Genomic DNA, 19,713 nt, shown 5'->3' on the forward strand with positions numbered 1-19,713 from the left:
AAACGTGTGAATGAAAAGGATGCGAGAGGATGGAAGGGGAGTGCGGAGGAGTGTGTACGGGGGAGACGCTTCTTTGGTTTTCTCTCAAATTCACCATAAAAAGCTGCGGGAGCAGAGGAGGGGGAACGAGAGAAGCGCTTCTGGACTTTTTTTTTTTTTTTTCTCCGAGCGGCCTCTTCGTCTGTCTTTTCGTCACTGAGAAAAGAAGTGCCGTTTGGCGGGAAGAGAGTAACCGAGTGGACGAGGGACAAATTAAAATCAGTGTGTATCGTAAAAAACACGGAGAAACAGGCCATGCTGCTCAGGTTAGCATTGCCGACTATCAGCATGTGACTTAACATAACAATAACCCTGTTATTATGTATGATGGCCCATGTTAACACTGTAACAGATGGTATAGAAGAAAGCATGTAGCATCACCTAAAAAGCATGATGAAATACTGAACACACAGAGGTCCAACTGCTGCCAAACTGCTCTTCACACAAGAAGGTACTTTGTCCTTTAACGTCATTTTATGCAAACATTTAAAGCTAATAGGTTTACCCCAAAGACAGTGTCTCAAAATGCCGCCCATTTGTGAAAGAAATGATCACGAAAACTGTGTGTGTGCGGACGTTGTTTTGTGTACATTTTCAAGTAAAAATCCCATTCTGTGTCTGGTGCTTTTTGGTCATTTAGGATCAGTATTTCAGTCGTAAACACAAACATAAGCAAAGACGGCGAGCTCAGAAAGAGCTGCAGGAGGGTTCTAAAACGGCGACATTGCTATTTGATGTGTTCGAAAAAAATTAGGTTGGAAATATTCGGAGCCCTTTTTCACGTTTGATGCTCTCACATAGGAGCCTGGAAATCACATGACAGCTTGACAAGAGCGTTTGCATCTAAAACAAGATCACACAGGCCAAAAGAATGTGCGGAGACCCCGCTGTGCACACATGTGACTGCAATGCTGCACTTCTTAAGACTGCTACAGGCGTCTTTCATGTAAAGTCAACAGTGTTCACCACAGGAGGGCCCACCTGAATAACATGATGGAATACAGCTACTACAACACAGTGCGCCATTTGTTTTTGGGACATTCTGATGTTGTCACTTTCACATGATGGACTTTTATTTATCAACGCACGTTTTATAAAACGTGCCAAAAGCCGAGTGCAAAAGAGACGACAGTGTTCAAGCTGCAGCTCAATACAAAGGGTTTGATTAAAACGGTCCGAAGCTGTTTTCTCAGGTGACCCATGAGTCACCTGAGAAAGTTATCCAGTGGCAAAACAATTTACCGGTATACACAATCCTATTGAAAAGGAACTTTTTCATGCAGAAAAAGGAACATTTTCTGCAGCATCTTGTTGTGTGGATAAGTACAGTACAAATGAATGGCAACTTTATGATTGTGTCCATCTGTTAAAGTCCGTAACTTTAAATCTGATCACAAACACACACACACACACACACACACACACACACACACACACACACACACACACACACACACACACACACACACACACACACACACTGCTAGCACAGTACAGTAATGCTGATAATATGATAATATGATACTCCACACATGGATAAAAATACCAACAATTGTAATTCTATTTCATAACTGCAAAGTGCTGAATTTCAAATACATGAATCGATTCAGATCAGAAAGGTCAACTGCAGGTGACCTGAAAGAAGTCCTCAGCACATTGTATGAATATATAAAGAGAATGCATGTGATATCTCTATTCGAGGGTTTCTTCTTTCTCTTGGATTTTGAAATGACATTATGTGTTTTTGCACTTGGAAAAACATATTTCCTATATGAATAGAAATGAATTTGCCGCTGATGCACTTCTGAACAAACTGTAATTCTGGTGAGTGGAGGAAATAAATAGTGCCACTAGCTGTTGTATTTTTTTACATTCTTTAGCATAAAATTAATTACAGTCGATTTATTCTCCAAATTTAAAAAAAACTAATTTTTGTCATTTTGGTTGTGATGTATCAACTCAAAAAACTTAGTTTGATTATATTACTTCAACATAAACCTGATCACAGCTCCTGGAAAAACAAGAGTTAGACACTTTCTGATGTACGCGATTACATTCAATGCATGGGGGCCATCCCATAATCATAACTCAGTTCTCCATGAGGATCATTGAGTTTGTTTTGTATTTAATGTTAAAAGTCAGCGACCCTTGACCCTGAACATTATTCTATAACCCGCAGTGGGCCTTCTCCCTCCTCAAGGTCTGTGGGCGGCAACAGGCAACGACACCATGAGCTAAAGATAAGATACTGTAAAAGATTAAAATAAAATAGATCAAATATAATTATTTATTTATTGATTCATCTACTTTTTTATTATCATTATCATTATTTATATTATTATTATTATTATTATTAGCACTTATTTATTGAACCTACTTACCAATATTATTATTACTACCATTTATTTACACATTTATTTATTTATTATTTATCCCTCCTCGTTCTCGGACCAATCTGTACATTCCTCTTGTCGTAGTTTTTCATATATTGACATATATGACACACTTAGACGACACACTTTCACACTTTCACACACACACATACAATACTCCCACTAACCAAAGCAACTCGAAATCTGAACTACGTTCAAATTGTTTCATGTCATGTTTTCATGGCTGTTTGTGCTATGGCACACTGAGAAAAACATTTATTTAAAAAAAATGTTTTCCACACTACTTCACTATAATAGAAAAGAAATATGTACAAAGTAATTTACCTGAGGAAACTTGAGGGCGCCATGCCTCCCTTGAGCCAACAAATGATCAAACTAATGAGCATATGCTGCTATGATCCAGCCAAATGCACTGCAACAAACTCAGAAGAATTTCTGAATAATCTGAAGGATTTCTTTCTGTGAAGCGTAAACATATGGTTATTAGCCTTACCGCTCTTGAACACTGTTATGTGAGCACTGATAAGGCAATAATCTGTGTATTCATATTAAATAAGATCAACGGTGTTGATGCACAGCACCCTGTTCTCACCTCTACACAGTCTGCTGCTAATTAGACGGATGTCTTGCATTATACAATTGACCTCTGTCCTCGCTATACTGTAGCGTTCTATGACCAAGTCAAATAGCAAATAAATATTAAGTTAAAATAGAGTGCCTGCATTTTTGCATCTCTAAATCACACTGGATGTAATTAAATGTAAATATAAAGCACAAAACACGAGATTCAACAAACACCCAGCTCCTTCACTTTGACACGCCTAATTCATCACTGGTGCAGCCGATTGATCGGAGGTTGCGTGCTAATTTGAATGGCGGTCGAATGTTTGTAGTCAACAAGAGAAGCGGTTTTGGGTGCAAAAGCTGCACCGTAAAGATGAAGGAACGTTGTAGGCTCATCAGCGATGACGTTACGCAGTCAGGGGAAGAATATCGGAACATTTTCAAGCTAAGGAGTGAGGGAAACCACTAAAAGGGCCCTAAAGCGACCATGAGGAAACATGTTTCCATGGTTGAGAAGGGAGACACTGATTCTTCGCAAAGCAAACACAGCCAGGAAAAGTGTAAATGGCCCGATGGGACTAAAATGTTGCTTTTTGGACATCCTACTAAATGCCAAACGTTGCACGTCAGCATAAAGCCACGGCATCTCCACCCTGACGCATTGGTTTGGCGGCATCATGCTGTGGCGGATGCTTCTCTAGAGCGAGCCCTGTGAAACATAAAGCCGAATTCAGACCTCAGTCCAATCCAGAACACGTGGCAGAACTTCAATTTGCTGTTCAACCCACGGCCGTAATGCTGCTTAATACATCTTAAACACTTCTTTCAAGAAGGAGAGAGGAACGATTGCAGCATCAAGACTGAAGGGATTTCATTAGGGGTGTTTTAAACACGTATAAGCATTGTATATCAGAGGCCCAATCACTAACTTGATGAAACAATGACAGTGGAATATGTCTTTGATCGTAGTGCGTCTCTGGATGGACACGAAATGTGCTGCGAACTTCTTCCGTTTCCTCGTCTCGCCCCTTCTTCCACACATACAGTGTGGACGTCCATGAACAATGCCAAAGCCATTTAACGATGAACACCGCTGCAACACGCAAGCGACTTCGTTCTCTTTTCTTCGGGCCTTGATTTTCAGGTGGGTAAATGTTCAGAACAGATGTCTTTTCATTCGGGGCCTTTGTCGGCACAGAAGAAGAGCTTTCACTTGACGGCGAACAAAACGTAAAAGCGGTCGTTGCCCCCGTTCTGTGTGCAGATGTCAAAGGAGGTCACACACTCGAAGGAGGTCGAAAATAGCAACAACACGACATCTTCTTCTAGTGTTTTGTCCGCCTCATTTTAAATCGGTGTGAACACCTCTTTTTACACAGTCGTCTCAACAATGACTGTGAAGTTGAATAAACATCTGAAACCATTTAGATAAAAACTGACCTGTAGAAGTAAATACAGGGATTTTATACTTGTTTTAGTGAGGGGGAACAACTGCACGGCTCCCTAAGTATAGATTCACACTCTTCACCCTTCATACATCTTCATACATCACACCCTTGGTACATCTAAGCGGACCCAGATCCTGTATCATCACATAAAGTGGTCACAATGGAGAAAGTCAAGCTTGCGGTTTAAAGCCTCTCTGTGTAAGACCACGTTTGGTGTACACGCCAACATGTTTGCGAATAAAACACTGCCATGCTACAACTGCATGAACATCACAGCATGCATCTGTACATGGACTTATCAATGCTGATTGCATGTTCTTCGGGAGCACATTATGCACCTGTGGTTTTTTAAATTTCACTGCCGAAGGTGTTTTTTTGTTTTAAATGGCTCCCTCGGATAAAAGTAACTGTTAAATGATGAGAACTAAGTGTGTTTTAGTAGTGTGAGATAATGCTAATGGTGCTAATGTTGGGTTAAACGGTCTCTATGCTAAATCAAACAGCTCCTGCCTCATAGTGGGCTGAAACAGGAGAAGGAAAGTAAGGAGAAAGAGTCTTCTTACCTGTTAAGTTGTCATTACGATGAGAGATGTGCCCGTGGCAGTGAGGTGCATGTGTGTGTGTGTGTGGTCTGCTGGTAGGTTGACATGTGTGTGAGAAAGGGGGAGGAGAGAGAGAGAGAGAGACGGCGAACAAGAGAAAGAGAAAGAGAGAGAGATGTAGTTTCACCAGAGATGGTCGGCCACTGTCGCTCTTTCAGTTGATCTTTCAGCCGCTCATCCACTTTGTCATAATGGCAGTGTGTGTGTGTGTGTGTGTGTGTGTGTGCGTGCATGTGCGTGTGTGTGTGTGTATGTGTGCGTGAGTGTGTTACAAGCTGTGTCATAGTGATGCTGGAAACAATAGAAAAACACCCTTGTGTGCGGCTTCAACCTCACACTCACACACACGCACACACACACACACGCACACACACACACACACAGTACATGCACATATACACACACTTTCAGTTTGAGCGTTTCATTTTCTCCCCTCTTATCCCTCATTTTTTCTTATGGTCTCTTTTGGTCTGTTTGTATTTAAAGGGCAACACACACACACACACACACACACACACATACACACACACACACACACACACACACACACATCCTAATGTCAGACTGACACACACACACACACACACACACACACACACACACACAGGACACTGCTCATAACCAGCACATCATTTTGAAAACTTGGAAAGTAAAGTGAACATTTGCAGTCTCGGACACTGTTGTTGTGGAGTCCTGTCCTAGTTTTGGAGGGAAACTGAAAATGTATTTGATTCCTTGCTGAGAGTTAGATGAGAAGATCAATACAACTTTCATGGTAGCTAATACAGTAATATATATATATATATATAAATATGTAGCTACAGTAAGCAGGCGGGTTAGCTTAGCATAAAGACTATAAGTAGGGAATAACAACTAACCTGGCTCCGTCCACAAGCAAACTGATAGGCACATTGTGTTACCTTTGGACGGAGCCATGCGAGCTGTTAAACTGTATCCAGTCTTTGTGCTGAAGATGTCATCTTCTCATGCTAAGCTTCTCATCCACGTCACAGCAAGAAAAGCATGTTAAGTTCAGAAATACCTTCAGCTTCGGCTCCAAAGTCGGAGAATAAGTAAGCATGTGGATGTTTGGATTGGACAGATGTTTGGACAGAAGGAACCATTGATTAGGATAGCTAAAGTCTTTATGCTAAGCTAACAAGCGGGAAGCTATAGCCTCGCGGTGAGAGGGCTTTCAGCTCTCATCTTACTTGTCGACAAGGAAGCAAATGAGAATTTACCACAAAATGTTGAACAATTGCTGTGAGGATGAGTTTCTTGCGTTACTTGCTTCGTTTGATCTTGAGGACTTGTTCTGAAACAAGTCCTTGTGTCCAAATAAAGATGTTAATTATGCTGTTTCAGTTTTATGCTTATATTTAATATGTTCCTCAATTCATTTGGGTTTAACAAAATAACCACAAAGCTAATCCGAGACCAGATATTGTTCAAGCATTATGAAACTGTACACAGTTCAACAGAACACAGAACACGTTGAACCCACAATAACACGAGATGAACGTAAGAGTGTTGTCCTCTAAAGAAACAGAAAATCAACTGAAGACTTCATACGTTCAGGAGAGGAGAACACAGCCAGTCGCCACTCTGGACTGATCTTCTAAGAGCCGTCTGATGGAAAATGAAAATGATCATACAAACGTATTGGAGAAAAAACACTAACTTTTTCTAAAATGCTCAAGTTTGTCCATCAGAGCATTCCTGCTTCTCCAGCGTTGTGGTAGAGGAGAGGGCTAGAAGTTTAAAAACAAGGTACAACTTGAAACACTCAAAACATCAATATGAAGCTTACCAAAATGAGCTGTAGAAAGAAGTATTTTTATACGCTTCATGCTAAGATCTGGCGGTATATATGGTGAAGTTAACGTCCGTATATTGAGAGGAGTGATGTGCTTTCTGAATGTACAGTATCTTCCTTTCACTCACAGGGATTTCCATTTTAAAGTGTCAGGTTGGAGCAGATTACACTGCTGTATTTCAGTGTGAAGCAACGTTTGGGTCGATGCAGCGCTCCATGAAAGCTGATGAAAGGTCATGTAGCTTCATGTCACTGTGATGTAAACGGTGAATGTGTGTGTGTGTGTGTGTGTGTCAGACTCAGACTGAGAGTCAGTCATGAGTGTGCATGGCGGTGGATGAGACGGTGGTTGGGTTTCGCAGCGGCGTGGGGTGAGCAGAGAGGTGCCGAGACGGGCTCTGATTCCCGGTATCATCAACTTCAAACCTCCCCTGTGAGACCACAGCACCACGGCGGCTCCGTATTGGGCCGAGACCCTGAGAGTTGATGTGACTTTCAGCTGTTAAAGGGACTGTTTGACATTTTCATCAAAAGGATGGTTTTTGGATTTTTGAATGGGAAATTGACAGGTTTACTGTAGATTACCGTGGCGGTGTAAATGAAACCGGTTCAGAGAATGAACACTTTCTAAATGGAAAAGAGACAGCATAAGATGTCAGCATTTCATGAATACACTTTTAAAGTTAGATTACAGTTTGCTGATTTGTATATTTCATGCGGGTCAAACATTTTGCCCATCCGACATGAGGTTACAAGACACATTACAAGACACCTTTAAAGATTAAACAAACACATTTTCACAACCAAAAGAATCCATAGAAAAATAAAATGATATAAATGACATACATAAATACAGTATCGTAATTAAAAGTACTCATTAGGCAGAAATGCCCCTTTCAGAGTGATGTATTTGGATATTTCACTGCTGAATGTGTGACTCGACAATTCAATGTTTTCGGTGGTCGAGGTGGAGCTAGTTTTACCTACTTTATATTCTGTCGGGTTGTTTAAATAAAAACAGTGCATCTCAAAAGCTGGTTCGTAACTAAAAATTATAATGTACCAAATAACTGCAGCTGCCAGATAAAAACATGAGTATAGTACTCTCTGAAGAGCAGTGTAGGTACCTTCAAATTGTACTTCAGTAAATGTACTTGATTGCTTTTCCCTCGGCTGAATGAAGTCAGACTTTGCTGTTTTATGTCGACAGCATGCCAAAGACGTCAGGCTGGACTCATACAGGACGAAAAGGAATCGTTTGATCATAATCTGGCGTTTTTCTGATGTAAAACTGTAAAATCAGGTCAAGCAAAGAATGCCAGACAACGTAAAAAGCAAAACAGACTGTTGGTTGATTGCGATAAAACCGTGATGCTTTACAGTGTTTCTCTTGGTGACATCTTTAGACAGTGTGTAATGGAAGGCTACTCTATATGAACCCAACAACTAAAGCTAAACTCAAGCAATACTGTTGAGGAAAGATGGCAGGTTTACTGGTGAATTCCACCTTTTATTCACAAGATAAAGTATTCATATACAAAACGCAATTGGGAAGTACGCACAGAGAGGATAGATTTGTGTCTGATATTTCTTCCTGATTTTGTCAACGCTGCTTCATCTTAACACAGGAAGGTTTTTCTTCTTCTATAGATCACTATATTAACCAGAGCGGTCTCAGGGACCACTGTGAAACAAGCGGTGATGTCGCTTAGTGTTAAACAGCAACACATCTTCTCTGCCATTTCTGAAACGTGACATAAGGATGGAGGTGTATGACTGTAGTCACTTAAAGACAGTGTATGACCCATTTAGAGAAACCCGTAGGTATGTGCACAGCGTACATTTTAGTCAAGTATAATCAGCCGATAACACGTTGATTAAATATAGACGCGCTTCCTCTGTTAACATCTGTGACACACTTAGACACCTGTACGTACCGAGAACGTCTCATCTGATATTATCTTTGGCACGAAAAAAAAAAAAAAGAAGCATCCTTAAACACAGAACCCACTCTCAGAGGAATGTTGTCACACACAGAAACACGAGTGCGCAGGAGTCGGGACAGAACTTTCCGTTTATTCATTTCGAATTCAGTTCACCTGACGGACTTGATGGCATTCGCAACTATTTTGTTTACTAAAACTCTCAGAAGACTTCAAACAGAGTCGACACACACGTTCAGAGTTAACTTAAAAGAAAGTCCATGAAAGAAAGTCAAGATTTTCACTCAAACAGAATCTTAAAAGTTCTGACAAATAAAAACAAAGAGGAGGACTGCTAAAGCCCATCGAATAAAAAAAAATAAAAAAAATGGAATTTCTTTCACATATTTTGGACAATGCAGATAGTCAACAATAAAAGATCACAAATGAACACGAGTGTGTCTGAGTTGGCTGCGGTCTTTTCCTCGCACAAAACACAACAGTGAACAAAAAAAAATGAAATGGTGTTTTAAACATTTTGAAAACAAAAAGAATTGAACGGAGCTTGTACTGGCCAACAGTCTGTATTTGTATGGCAGGTTTAAAATTCGACCCAATTAAGTTATTTTCGGACTAAATAACCTGAACAGTCCTTTCTATTAAAAAGGTTTTCTAAAAATCCTGTGTCTTTTGAATATGCCACCTTATTCCTAAGGATTAGGACAGACTGCAGTTTCTTTTTTTAAACAAGTCTAATCTGTAGGTAGCGTTCCTTATACTTTGGCTCCATCTTTAGCCTGTATAGGGGAACTGCAGCAGGATGGCCTCTCCGGGTTTCAGGGTGATTTTGTCCAGGCTGATCGTGGAGTCTACCTTCAGGTCCGCATCAGTCGACAGCTTCACCGTGGCCTTCTCTGGCAGCTCCAGTCCTTCTGCAGGAACAAAGATCACGGTGTTAAAAAACAACCAACTGCTGCTAATGAGCGTCACTGGCCCGGGACGCTAGATCTTTCTGGTGAACTTGCCCGTGGGTGCCAGTTTGAGTGCGAGCAGCTCGGACGCCGAGCCCCAGTTGACAGCCGTGATGTATCTCTCGCTCTGGTCCCACACTCGCAGGAAAGAGAGGGAGGAGGTGGAGGAGAAGAGAGAGTAGTAGTCTCCGTGGAGGAGGGAGCGCTCCTTTCCTCGCAGTTCGCTGAGGTCTTTGAACCAATTCCTTACGGCGACGCGCTCCGTCCGCTCAGCCTGTAAATGTGAGGATTAAGGGGGGAAATGTTTTAAAAACACTGAAATCTTTATTTTGTCAAAGACTCCTTTTCTACGCCAACAGTCGCTGTGAACACACTCGTACCTCCTCTGTTTCGTTGACAGCAGCTCCTTCAGCAAGTTCCTTCTCTATGTCCCAAACCATCTTGGGCGATCCGGCACCCTGATGAGGAAACAAAGAGGGGAGAGACACCGGTTACAACCTGGGACAGCTGTCAGGTCACTGAAACATTTGAAAAATGGGTTTTTGCGGCTTACGTCTGCTGCCTGGAGGCCGATCTCATCCCCGTAGGTAAACACTGGGGTTCCGGGCATGGTGAACAGCAGCAGCTGGTAGAGGCGGATCAGGCCCGGAGTCGTCGCCTGTTTGGACAGCTGGTCGCGTTGGGCGGCGCCCAGACCCCAGCCGAGGCTTCTCTGCTGAGAGTTGAGCATGTCCATGGCCATGATGCGCTCCACACCTGCACAGACAGGAGGAAAAAAAACAGAAAGATCAATAAAACCACAGAATAAGGAGAGATGAAGTAAAAATGAATAATGGATGCGTTGTGTCCAGAATATTATGCTACCGCGTTCACCCGACACGCATGAAAGTATGACGAAGGCACTTCAGCCTACCTCCAGTTTTGGTGCTGAGCAGGTCAGACAGAACCAGATCGACACCAGTCGTGTTGACGAGCTGAGACACCGCGTCAGCCGAAATACCTTCAACCACACCCATCAGCAGCCTGGGGGAAAGAGAAGGTGGTGTAATTACACTGGTTTTTAGCCTTTGAAAAGTACAATAGGTTGTTCTAGGAGTAGCATAGAATTCCGATCCGCATCTTGGAATACGCCCTCGTTTTTTTTGAAAAGTCGATTGAAGTCATTCCTCAAACCCTCCACAAGGTGTCGCTTCGCCATGAGAAAGTGTGAAAGAGAGAGAGAGCCTTTCTCTTTGATCTCTCTGACCCCACCCACAGCTCCCCGCAGCACTGGAATGCTTTTAATCTCCACCTTCTCTCACAGATCGTCTACGTAAGCAGAACAAAAGAGAGTGAGAAAACCTCCGCCACAGTTACCTCTTCCTGGGGTTGTCGGTGCCGTTGATCTGGACGGCAGACTGCAGCTTGGACCAATCAACAGAGCTGGTGGCAACGGTGAGGTCAGATACCTTGATGCCATCGACATCTAAATTCAGCCAATACTCGGCGGCGGCCTGGAAGAGAAGACGAGCGCGTTAGCCACAACAGCTTTTTTTTTATTATTAAGATTTTATTTGTACAGGGACAGTTCACATTAATCGACAGCACACATTAATAAAAACATGACTGTAAATGTGACAGTGTTAGCTAAAAAAGCTAATTTTCAACCGTTGTCCCTGGGCACGGTGTTAGAAGCCGCTAAAAACATTTAAACATTTAAAAACTGTTTAAAAAGACAACAACACAAAAACAAGCAAACAGAGCTGTGCAATACAATCCTGCAGACACAGGATCAAACATGACAGACAAGCAGGCAGGCAGACAGACAGATAGACAGACAGACAGACAGGCAGACAGGCAGACAGGCAGACAGGCAGACAGGCAGACAGGCAGACAGGCAGGCTACATACGGACATGGCAGGCATGAGACTGTTAGTGCTGACACACCTGGTTGTTAATGAGCCAGGCTTTGAGGTTGTGTGTGAAGAACCTGTATGTGGTGCTCTGTCTTATGTGTGATGGGAGAGTGTTCCAGGTGACGGAAGCTGTGACAGAGTATGATAGCTGGCTGAACTTGCTTCTCCTGCCTGGGACCACTAGGTCCCCGCGAGCTGTTGCTCTGGTTAGTCTGCTATTGGTCTTTTGTGTTATGAAAGTGCTCAACGGGGGAGGTGCAAGGCCATTAAGAATTTTAAAGGTTAAGCAGCTGTTATGGAATTTGACAAGACTATCCCAACACAGAAGATGGTATTTGGGCAAGATGTTGCAAATGTGGTAGTGTCTGGGCTTGATGTCAAGTACCTTGATAGCCTGCTTATAGACGGACTGTAGGGGCTTCAGGGTCAGCTTGATGACATGGACTCACTTTAACACGATTAAAAGTTAGTGAGTGAAGAAAGGATCACAGAAGATAAATGTGTGCGTCCTACCATGACTTTCTCCATCACGTTATCAACATCACCAGATCCAAACCAGGAAGAAGCTCCTTGGTAGTTTGGAGTCAGGTCAAGCACCACATAAATGCCTGAGAGGAGAAGTAAACAGAAACAGTGAGAAAACACCATCTGGGCTGATTAAGCAGTCTAAAACACCATCAACCATCCTACTCTTACTGTGACAAAAAAACCCTGATACGAATTGTATGAAGACCTACCCTTCTTGTGGGCCTTTTCCAGCACAGCGACCAGGGCTTCCTCTTTTCCCTGGGTCGGGTCGATCAGTTGAAGATCCAGGGCATCCGGTTTGTCGGCCTGGCCGGTGTGAAGAGGGCCCAGAACCAGGCCTTTCACCTTGAGCTTGTTGATTTCGTCCAGCTTTCCCTCAACGCCTTAGAGACAAACGGAGACACGGGGGAGGTAGAGTCAGAGTGGAGTTCACAATCAGGGAAAAGACAACAGAGAGTTTATGTGTGAAAGGTTGCAGGATCAGAAGGGGGGGGGGGGCGAGGGCAAACGGCTGGAGAGACATTTAGGTAAATAAATACTGCTCTTTTTGCTTGGTATTGACTCAAGGCATGCGAGTGCCCCCCCCCCGGCCATGTCGAGTCTGAGCACAAGGAAGTCTGTTATGTAAGCACCACCAAGTCACGTGCGGTTGTTGGAATTCTGCCCAAGGCCTGTTGGAAACCTGAGTGCTCCCGAGTAATTCACTTTAAGAGCAGCAGTATAACCCGTCCGCCTCGTAAAAACATATATGGTTAAAAGCTAAATTGGAAAATGAAGGCTTATAATCGTGACTGCTGAGTTAAGCGGCATTTGGAAAAAAAACTAAAAGCCTGAAATTAAAGTTACATTTCTACTTCTATCTGATTCTGCAAACCACTGGGGAAAATAAATGTGTCGGGTTGCTCAACTTTGACCTTAAATCTGAGCAGGAGAGATATGAAAGAAACGACTCGTAGACTTTTTAGGCCCGTTAGACCTTGAGTCACTTGTTGTCGGGCCTTGTCAGCAGTTCGGCATCTGGCCAGCTGAAACAGGCCACGCAGAATTCAGGAAACACATGACCTTGTCACAAGATCCCTCCCGTGTGAATAAGTGTGTGTTATCACAGGCCAGACCACGCTGTGAAGAGAATCTCACATCCATTTTGGGAATAGGGAGGAGCAAAAAAAAAAAAAAAAAAAAAGAACAGCAAGAAAGGCCTTAGCCATTAAAAGTCTGAGATTAACCCTGAAAACACAAAAGTATTCTACCTGCAAGTCCATCAGAGAAAGCTTCAAGATCATCGATCTGGTACAGCGGCCCTTCGTTCCACCAGTTCATCTCAGGGATGGGTTTGCAGCGAGGGGCCTGGACTATGATCACTATGGCTCCAGCCAGCATGCCCAACCAGCCCAGCCAGAACAGGACGAGAAACACCCAACGGGTTCGCACCCACCTAGACACAGAAAGAAAGAAAGAAAAAGTTACAATGACCCTGTTTTTGATGTTTATATAAAAAGGTGTTCATAGCAACTCTTCTTACCCTGGGGTGCCAGCCACCTTCATCAGCTCCTCCTTGGACAGGCCGGTGAATGTAACATTGTCCACTGGGACCTTCAGCTTGACGCTGCCGTTCTTCTCCCCTCCTGCGGCCTGGACCTCGCCCGTCATGGGATGCTTCTCCGGGTCCAGCTCATTGAGCTCCACGTCCTTCATGTCGACCTCAGAGTCCTTACTCATGGTGGGATCAAGAGGATTTCTTTTTAGAGATGGGGAGGTGTGCAGCGGGGTGGATAACAGAAGGGGAGGAGGGGAGAAATATGTTAATAGATAGACTTTATTTCAGTTAATGTTAGCTCCGTTTTTAGAGCAAGTGACCTGTATTTACATTATTATATTGTTGCTCTAACAAAAATTAAAATGGGCAGACAACTCATGAAAAGGTTTGTCACGAGTCACATGTCCGATAGTTGAGTGACGAAAGAGCAACCGTCAGCAATAAACTAACAGCGGCATATCAAAGGAAACTGTCACAATAAAACGGGATTGCATCATTTATTAAATGTGTGCTTTAGCTAGCTACATTAAAAAAATAAGTTGCAATGTTTGACAGAAAAGGAGTTATGTATTTACTTTTTAAAATGCTACAGAGTTCTACATGACGCGTGTTTAGCCAAAACAGGCTCCAAAAACGATTATGTGTATTTAATAACTTTAATATTTCTAAAGAAAGGGCCACTTCCTGTTTCAACACATAAAACAACAAGCGACGTTTCAAACGCGAGTGGACTCGTTTCTTTAAAAAAGGTATCCGGTATGTTTTAGACCAAAGACTGACCAAAGATGAGAAGGTTTTGTTCGGCTGAGAGTCTCCAGTTAACAGGGTCACTGGATAAGCCGAAACACCGGAAGTATAGTTGGCCGCTGTTTTGTTCCAGGAACGTGAACGTTTCAATATTTGTTTGACTGAAATGTCTGCCCAAATTGTGCATCGAAGTCAACGGCTGATTCAAGTAAAAAATGATATGACCCAATCAACGGCCTCCCCAAAAACGATATACTATAACCGTCTATAAAGATGATGAAATCAAGCCCATCGCGACGTCATCAACTGGTACACAAGGCATTATAGTGACATTATAATTACACCGCGTTGAGTTTGTTATGTGGCCGCAAAATAACGTTAGATTCAACATTACCTGTTTAAAAAGCAACGTAAAAGCCGTCCGTGTTTTCCTTGTCTTTTTCAGGCGTTAATCCTATGGTCTCTGATAATGTAGCGGGAGAGAGGCTGCTCGGTATTTGTAGCTGCCCTGGTTTCTCCGCCTACCGGGGGACGACCCAATAATCTCTCTCTCGCTCTCTCTCTCTCTCTCTCTCTCTCTCTCTCTCTCTCTCTCTCTCTCTCTCTCTCTCTCTCTCTCTCTCTCTCTCTCACACACAGACATAATCCCATGCTCCTTGAATTCATTTTAATACCAGGCCTCCAACATATTCGACCCCTTATTTGGACCACGTTTCTGTCAAACGTGCACTGTTTTGTTCTATACAAAACCCACTTCCATGTATTCTTTACACGGTTTCAGCCCTCGTCCCAGTTTGCAAGTGAAACAGAGCAGAACTTTTCTGTTTGTCTCTTTGTATGTTTTCATTTTAGGCTGAAGTACCATTGTCCTCAGACTATAAGAGCTAATGGAGATGACATGGAGGTGTGTGTTAATGTGGAAAGTAATTAAGCAAGTACTGACAAACTAAATGTGTTTATGATTCAGTTTGGTTATGCAAACGTTTCCTGAAGATAATATAATCAGTTGCATAAGCCACGCTGAGGACCGACTGATTAATGGGTTGATACTGCATGGGGCTCATTCTGAGGCCTTTCTTCTTTTGAGTAGTGGAGAGTGCCACTCTGTTCCCCCTTCTACTTCCCACCCATTCCCTCCTTCAGTTTCAACACACAGACTTCATCTGCTCACTCCCTGCGTAATCTATTCAGTCTGATATGATCGTGCTCTCACTAGTGTGATAACCAATACGACAATAAAGTAAAAAATCCCTTCTAGAATGAATAGGATTTGCATGGCCTTCCATTTTTTTCTTAAAAGGTTTATTTTACTGTTACATGTGTGTTGTAAAATATTTGCATTGGATGATTAGCATTAGAAGCGATTGATTTTGGAGCATTTGATGGAAATCAGACATCAGGTTGTTGTTGACATTGCTGATGGTTTCATTTCCTTTTGTTTTGTTTTGTGCTCTCAGGCCTTTCCCAGCTGTCGCTGACCTTCATAAACAGCAGACTTGAAAAGCATCCACAGATCCTCTATGTCATGTACATAAAGCGCCGCGGTATGTTCCAGGCCAATTTTGTACAGGTTGCAGTATGCACTGCAGTTGATATTTTGTTTATCTCAGTCAGCAACCTGAGAGCCAATCAAAATGCCAAAATGCCACATGGTTCATGATGAGAAAGAAACATAAGCCTTGTGTTGATAATGCTCATATTCCGGTGAGGTCCATCTGTTGTAAATATTGAGACGGTCATATTTTCAAACTCTTGTGAGTAAACGTCTTTATGTGACGGGTACCTTCAGGAGCACGCTCCACCACTTTGCTCTCATGTATGTTTGCATTGTGTGTGCTTGTTTTGTGCACCTCTGTGTTTGTGTTCAGTCTCCATCCTATTGCCTTGAAGGGTTGTGTATGAAATGATCTTGTATGACAAAAAAACTTGCAAACAAAATTCACAGAAAACCATATTTATCTATATTTGGGCCTGGGATAAAATCTTCTTCAGTGGGGGTTTATGTGCTGCTGTGTGTCTCTTTATGGACCTGTGACATTTAAACCTGTCATAACCGGCTGTCATAACCCTCCATTTAACCTCATTTATTGTAACAACATGATGCCACTCGCAGTTCCTCCAAAATTTAGAACTGGAAACTTAGAAAATACATCATGTTATGACCATTTGAATATAGCCCAGAAGTAAAAATTGGTCCAAAACATGTGTGTGGAAGCTCTATCTTATTATATCGTAGCTCTCTCCTCAAACAGACGCAATCACACACCATCTGTTTCTGTTTTTAGCTCGGCCTGTATGAGCATGTGTGTTTGGCAAAGTGAGGTAGTAATAGAGATGTTGACTGCAGGCTGATATGAACACGCTGTGCTGTTGATCCAGGGAGGATGGTGGAGGAAGGAACAGTCAAGGGACACTCTCTGTTTCTATGTCATTAATCATCCCTTCTCTTTTCCCCCCCTAACTTATCTGCTTTCATCGACTAAAGACGATTAAAGAAGCAATGTTTGGATTGACATTCATGTTAAAGAGTTGGAGATTTGAGGGAAAAAATACAAGGAAAGCAGAAGAGACAGAGCAGTGACTCAGGAAACAAGGAGGAGGGACCAGAAGAAAGAAGAGAAAGGACAGACAGAGAGCGAGGCCGGGGTAAGGATGTGAAAACATGTTTGTGAGTTGGGGGTGTTACAAAACTCGGAACAAAATTTGTAACAACATGGCCATGATTATTTAAGGAAACACAACACTTAGCTGTGGCAAAACCTTCTTTTCCCACATGTTGTCCGAGTCTCGTTGAGTCTTCACGTCTCTTACAATTCACTCCAAGACTTGTTCTACTGCAAAGCCAGTGTGCTTTGTTTGTGCATTTGGCAGTGGAGGAGGGGACAGTATCCCTAAAGCCATCAGCAAGAGAGACAGAGAGAGAGAGAGAGAGAGAGAGAGAGAGAGAGAGAGAGAGAGAGAGAGAGAGAGAGAGAGAGAGGGGAAAGGAGGGCATGGTTTCTGCATAGTTTGGTAGGCAGCAGGGGGATTACTGTGCATTACAGCACACTGGTGGTTCAGGGTCGCAGTTTCATGAAGACACAACAGCTTATTGCAGATATCAGTTACATTTATTTATTTTGTTGTATGTGGTTTTACACAAGCAGATTGAATAAGTAAGTCGTTATTTTATAGTATTAAAAGTGGAATTTGACCAAATTCTTAACACAAACGTGGCTTGATACGCAGTTTTAGATTACACTTCCAATGCAGGCCTGTGGAATGTTAACTGAGACAAACACAACAATGTCGTGGGGATGAACAATCGAAAATATGAGTAGTGAACTACTCTAAAATCCCTAAGAGTTCAACTTTTAGTGTGGCCTGCTGGCCCCTGTTTTGATCTGGAACAAATGTACTGTCTGCAGTGCTGGAGGGACACACACACACATGAATACACACACATGAATACACACACAGGGCATCACTATAAATCCCTGTCTGATCCCTCTCAGAGAGTTTATTTTGCAAGACAGCGTGAGCTTGAAAAAAAACTAAAAAAAACACTGCAAAGCAGACCTGGACCAGTTTCGACCAGTTAGGCTGAGGTCTTGTGCTTTCATCTCATTGTCTCGGGCTCACAGCAACGTTCAGTCCAAAACAGTTCAAGAGAAATCTATAGATCAATGTTGCACTGATATCTAGTGAATCATTTACAGAGACAGTTGCTGGTTGAAACACACTCAGTCATGTTGGGTGTACTTCACAGGGACTTTGCCATGTTGTGTGATGACATTGCTGTAGTGTTTTATTCCACTGGTATCATTATACAGCACATTAAAATAATCCTACACACACTATGCCTTGCTTGTAAATTTTAACAACTTTTCTACCTCTAATCTCTCCGTTTGTTCGTCCTCTCTGTAATATATTCCCTCCTGTTCTTTTTTTCCTTCTTTGTTCCCCATGCGTGGCCTAGTTTTCTCCCACAGACAAAGGGGGGACAGTTCAATGTGGAAAGCCTCCCTCTCTTACACTCTGCTGGCGTGAATGGAGAGCTGATATGAACAGACCAGACACTAATTAGTTCATCACATTCCTACATTCACCGCAGACATATGTCAAAAATATATAAAGGAGTTAATCAGCAATTGTCATGACAAATGAAAGAGTATTTCTGAAAATTGCACTCTGATATTTTGTCTTATATCAGCATATTGTAATGATCTCTCTCTGCATTTCATATCTCCCTCTCTCTCCCAGTATATCACAGATACATCTTCTCATTCACAAACTCTTCCCTGTCCTTCACACTGGCCTGCTCTGTTACCGCATGTTCTCTCTGACTCTCCCCCCTACCACCGCCTCTTTCAGCCGGGAAACAATGGCCGCACGTTGTGTAAGAACGCACGTCCACGTGAGAAGAATACCAAACAGTTCCATTCAGCGATGAAATGCTCGTTCTGTCTGTCGATGCGTACGAGCAGAGTGGCGCAGCGGAAGCGTGCTGGGCCCATAACCCAGAGGTCGATGGATCGAAACCATTCTCTGCTATTTTGACAATATTACCGTGGCAAAGCGACAGCGCTATATACTATTTATAAATCCCTATATCGCCCATTTAACGTTAACTCAACGCCTATCCCCCTCTTTGTGTCATGTTACAGAAATATTGGTGGAAGTCCTGCGTTCAGAATGTTCTTTACAGTCAGTAAAATGATTTACCACTTCAGAATATAACTGCAATATAATCATTTCATGGCTTCAATCTTTAATTGAATTACTTTATGTACAGCTGGGAGGAGCTTGTGAATTTCTCGTGTCCTTTGATGAAACAATTTAGTATTATTAATCTGAATCTGCAGAGTAACCTAAATGATCAAAAACATGTGTAAAAAGAACAATATTTACACTTGTACACATGTATATACAGTATTGTACAAGTATATTGTACTTCAGTAGGCTACACTTCTTTAGTCAGAGTACTTCCACCACTGGTAAATAAAAGCTGTAGGCTGAACACACATGAAGCGGTTTTTGCGTCCGCAAATGAGCTTGTCAGGTTTTCGCCTGTAAATGCCAAACCAGCCGTTCAGGTTATCTCAAATCAAACATTTCCCTCATTTGTGTGTGCTACACGTGTTCCGTTCAATTTAACAGGCAATCACCGGAAAAGAAAGCAGCACCAGTGACCTTTGAGCTCCAGTTGTTGGGTGTGAACTCAGGCTGCATCTCGTTCAAGGCAACATAAAACGCTGATGTGAGGAGTAGT

At 42.5% G+C, this 19,713-nt stretch overlaps 1 protein-coding gene across 1 annotated transcript; it reads right to left on the minus strand.

Moving 5' to 3' along the window:
• Positions 1–8,918: 8,918 nt before the first annotated feature.
• On the minus strand, positions 8,919–14,983 carry slc3a2a (solute carrier family 3 member 2a). The gene is made up of 11 exons (XM_079295220.1): positions 14,857–14,983; positions 13,701–13,916; positions 13,429–13,613; positions 12,388–12,561; positions 12,164–12,258; positions 11,112–11,248; positions 10,669–10,778; positions 10,309–10,511; positions 10,136–10,213; positions 9,810–10,029; positions 8,919–9,716 (listed from the first exon to the last, which is right to left on the minus strand). Exons 2-11 carry the CDS (start codon positions 13,895–13,897, stop codon positions 9,577–9,579), a joined length of 1,539 nt encoding a protein of 512 aa, XP_079151346.1. The 5' UTR covers positions 13,898–13,916; positions 14,857–14,983; the 3' UTR covers positions 8,919–9,576.
• Between the last annotated feature and the right edge of the window lie 4,730 nt (positions 14,984–19,713).

Source organism: Melanostigma gelatinosum, assembly GCF_949748355.1.
Source record: "Melanostigma gelatinosum genome assembly, chromosome: 23".
Classification (NCBI taxonomy): domain Eukaryota; kingdom Metazoa; phylum Chordata; class Actinopteri; order Perciformes; family Zoarcidae; genus Melanostigma; species Melanostigma gelatinosum.

Coding starts and splice junctions, on each gene's coding strand:
- slc3a2a (XM_079295220.1), bottom strand. CDS start 13,897: ATGAGTAAGGACTCTGAGGTCGACATGAAGGACGTGGAGCTCAATGAG. Junction 12,562..13,428: donor TTTCTCTGATGGACTTGCAG/GTAGAATACTTT, acceptor TTTGTCTCTAAG/GCGTTGAGGGAAAGCTGGAC. Junction 12,259..12,387: donor GGAAAAGGCCCACAAGAAGG/GTAGGTCTTCAT, acceptor TTCTCCTCTCAG/GCATTTATGTGGTGCTTGAC.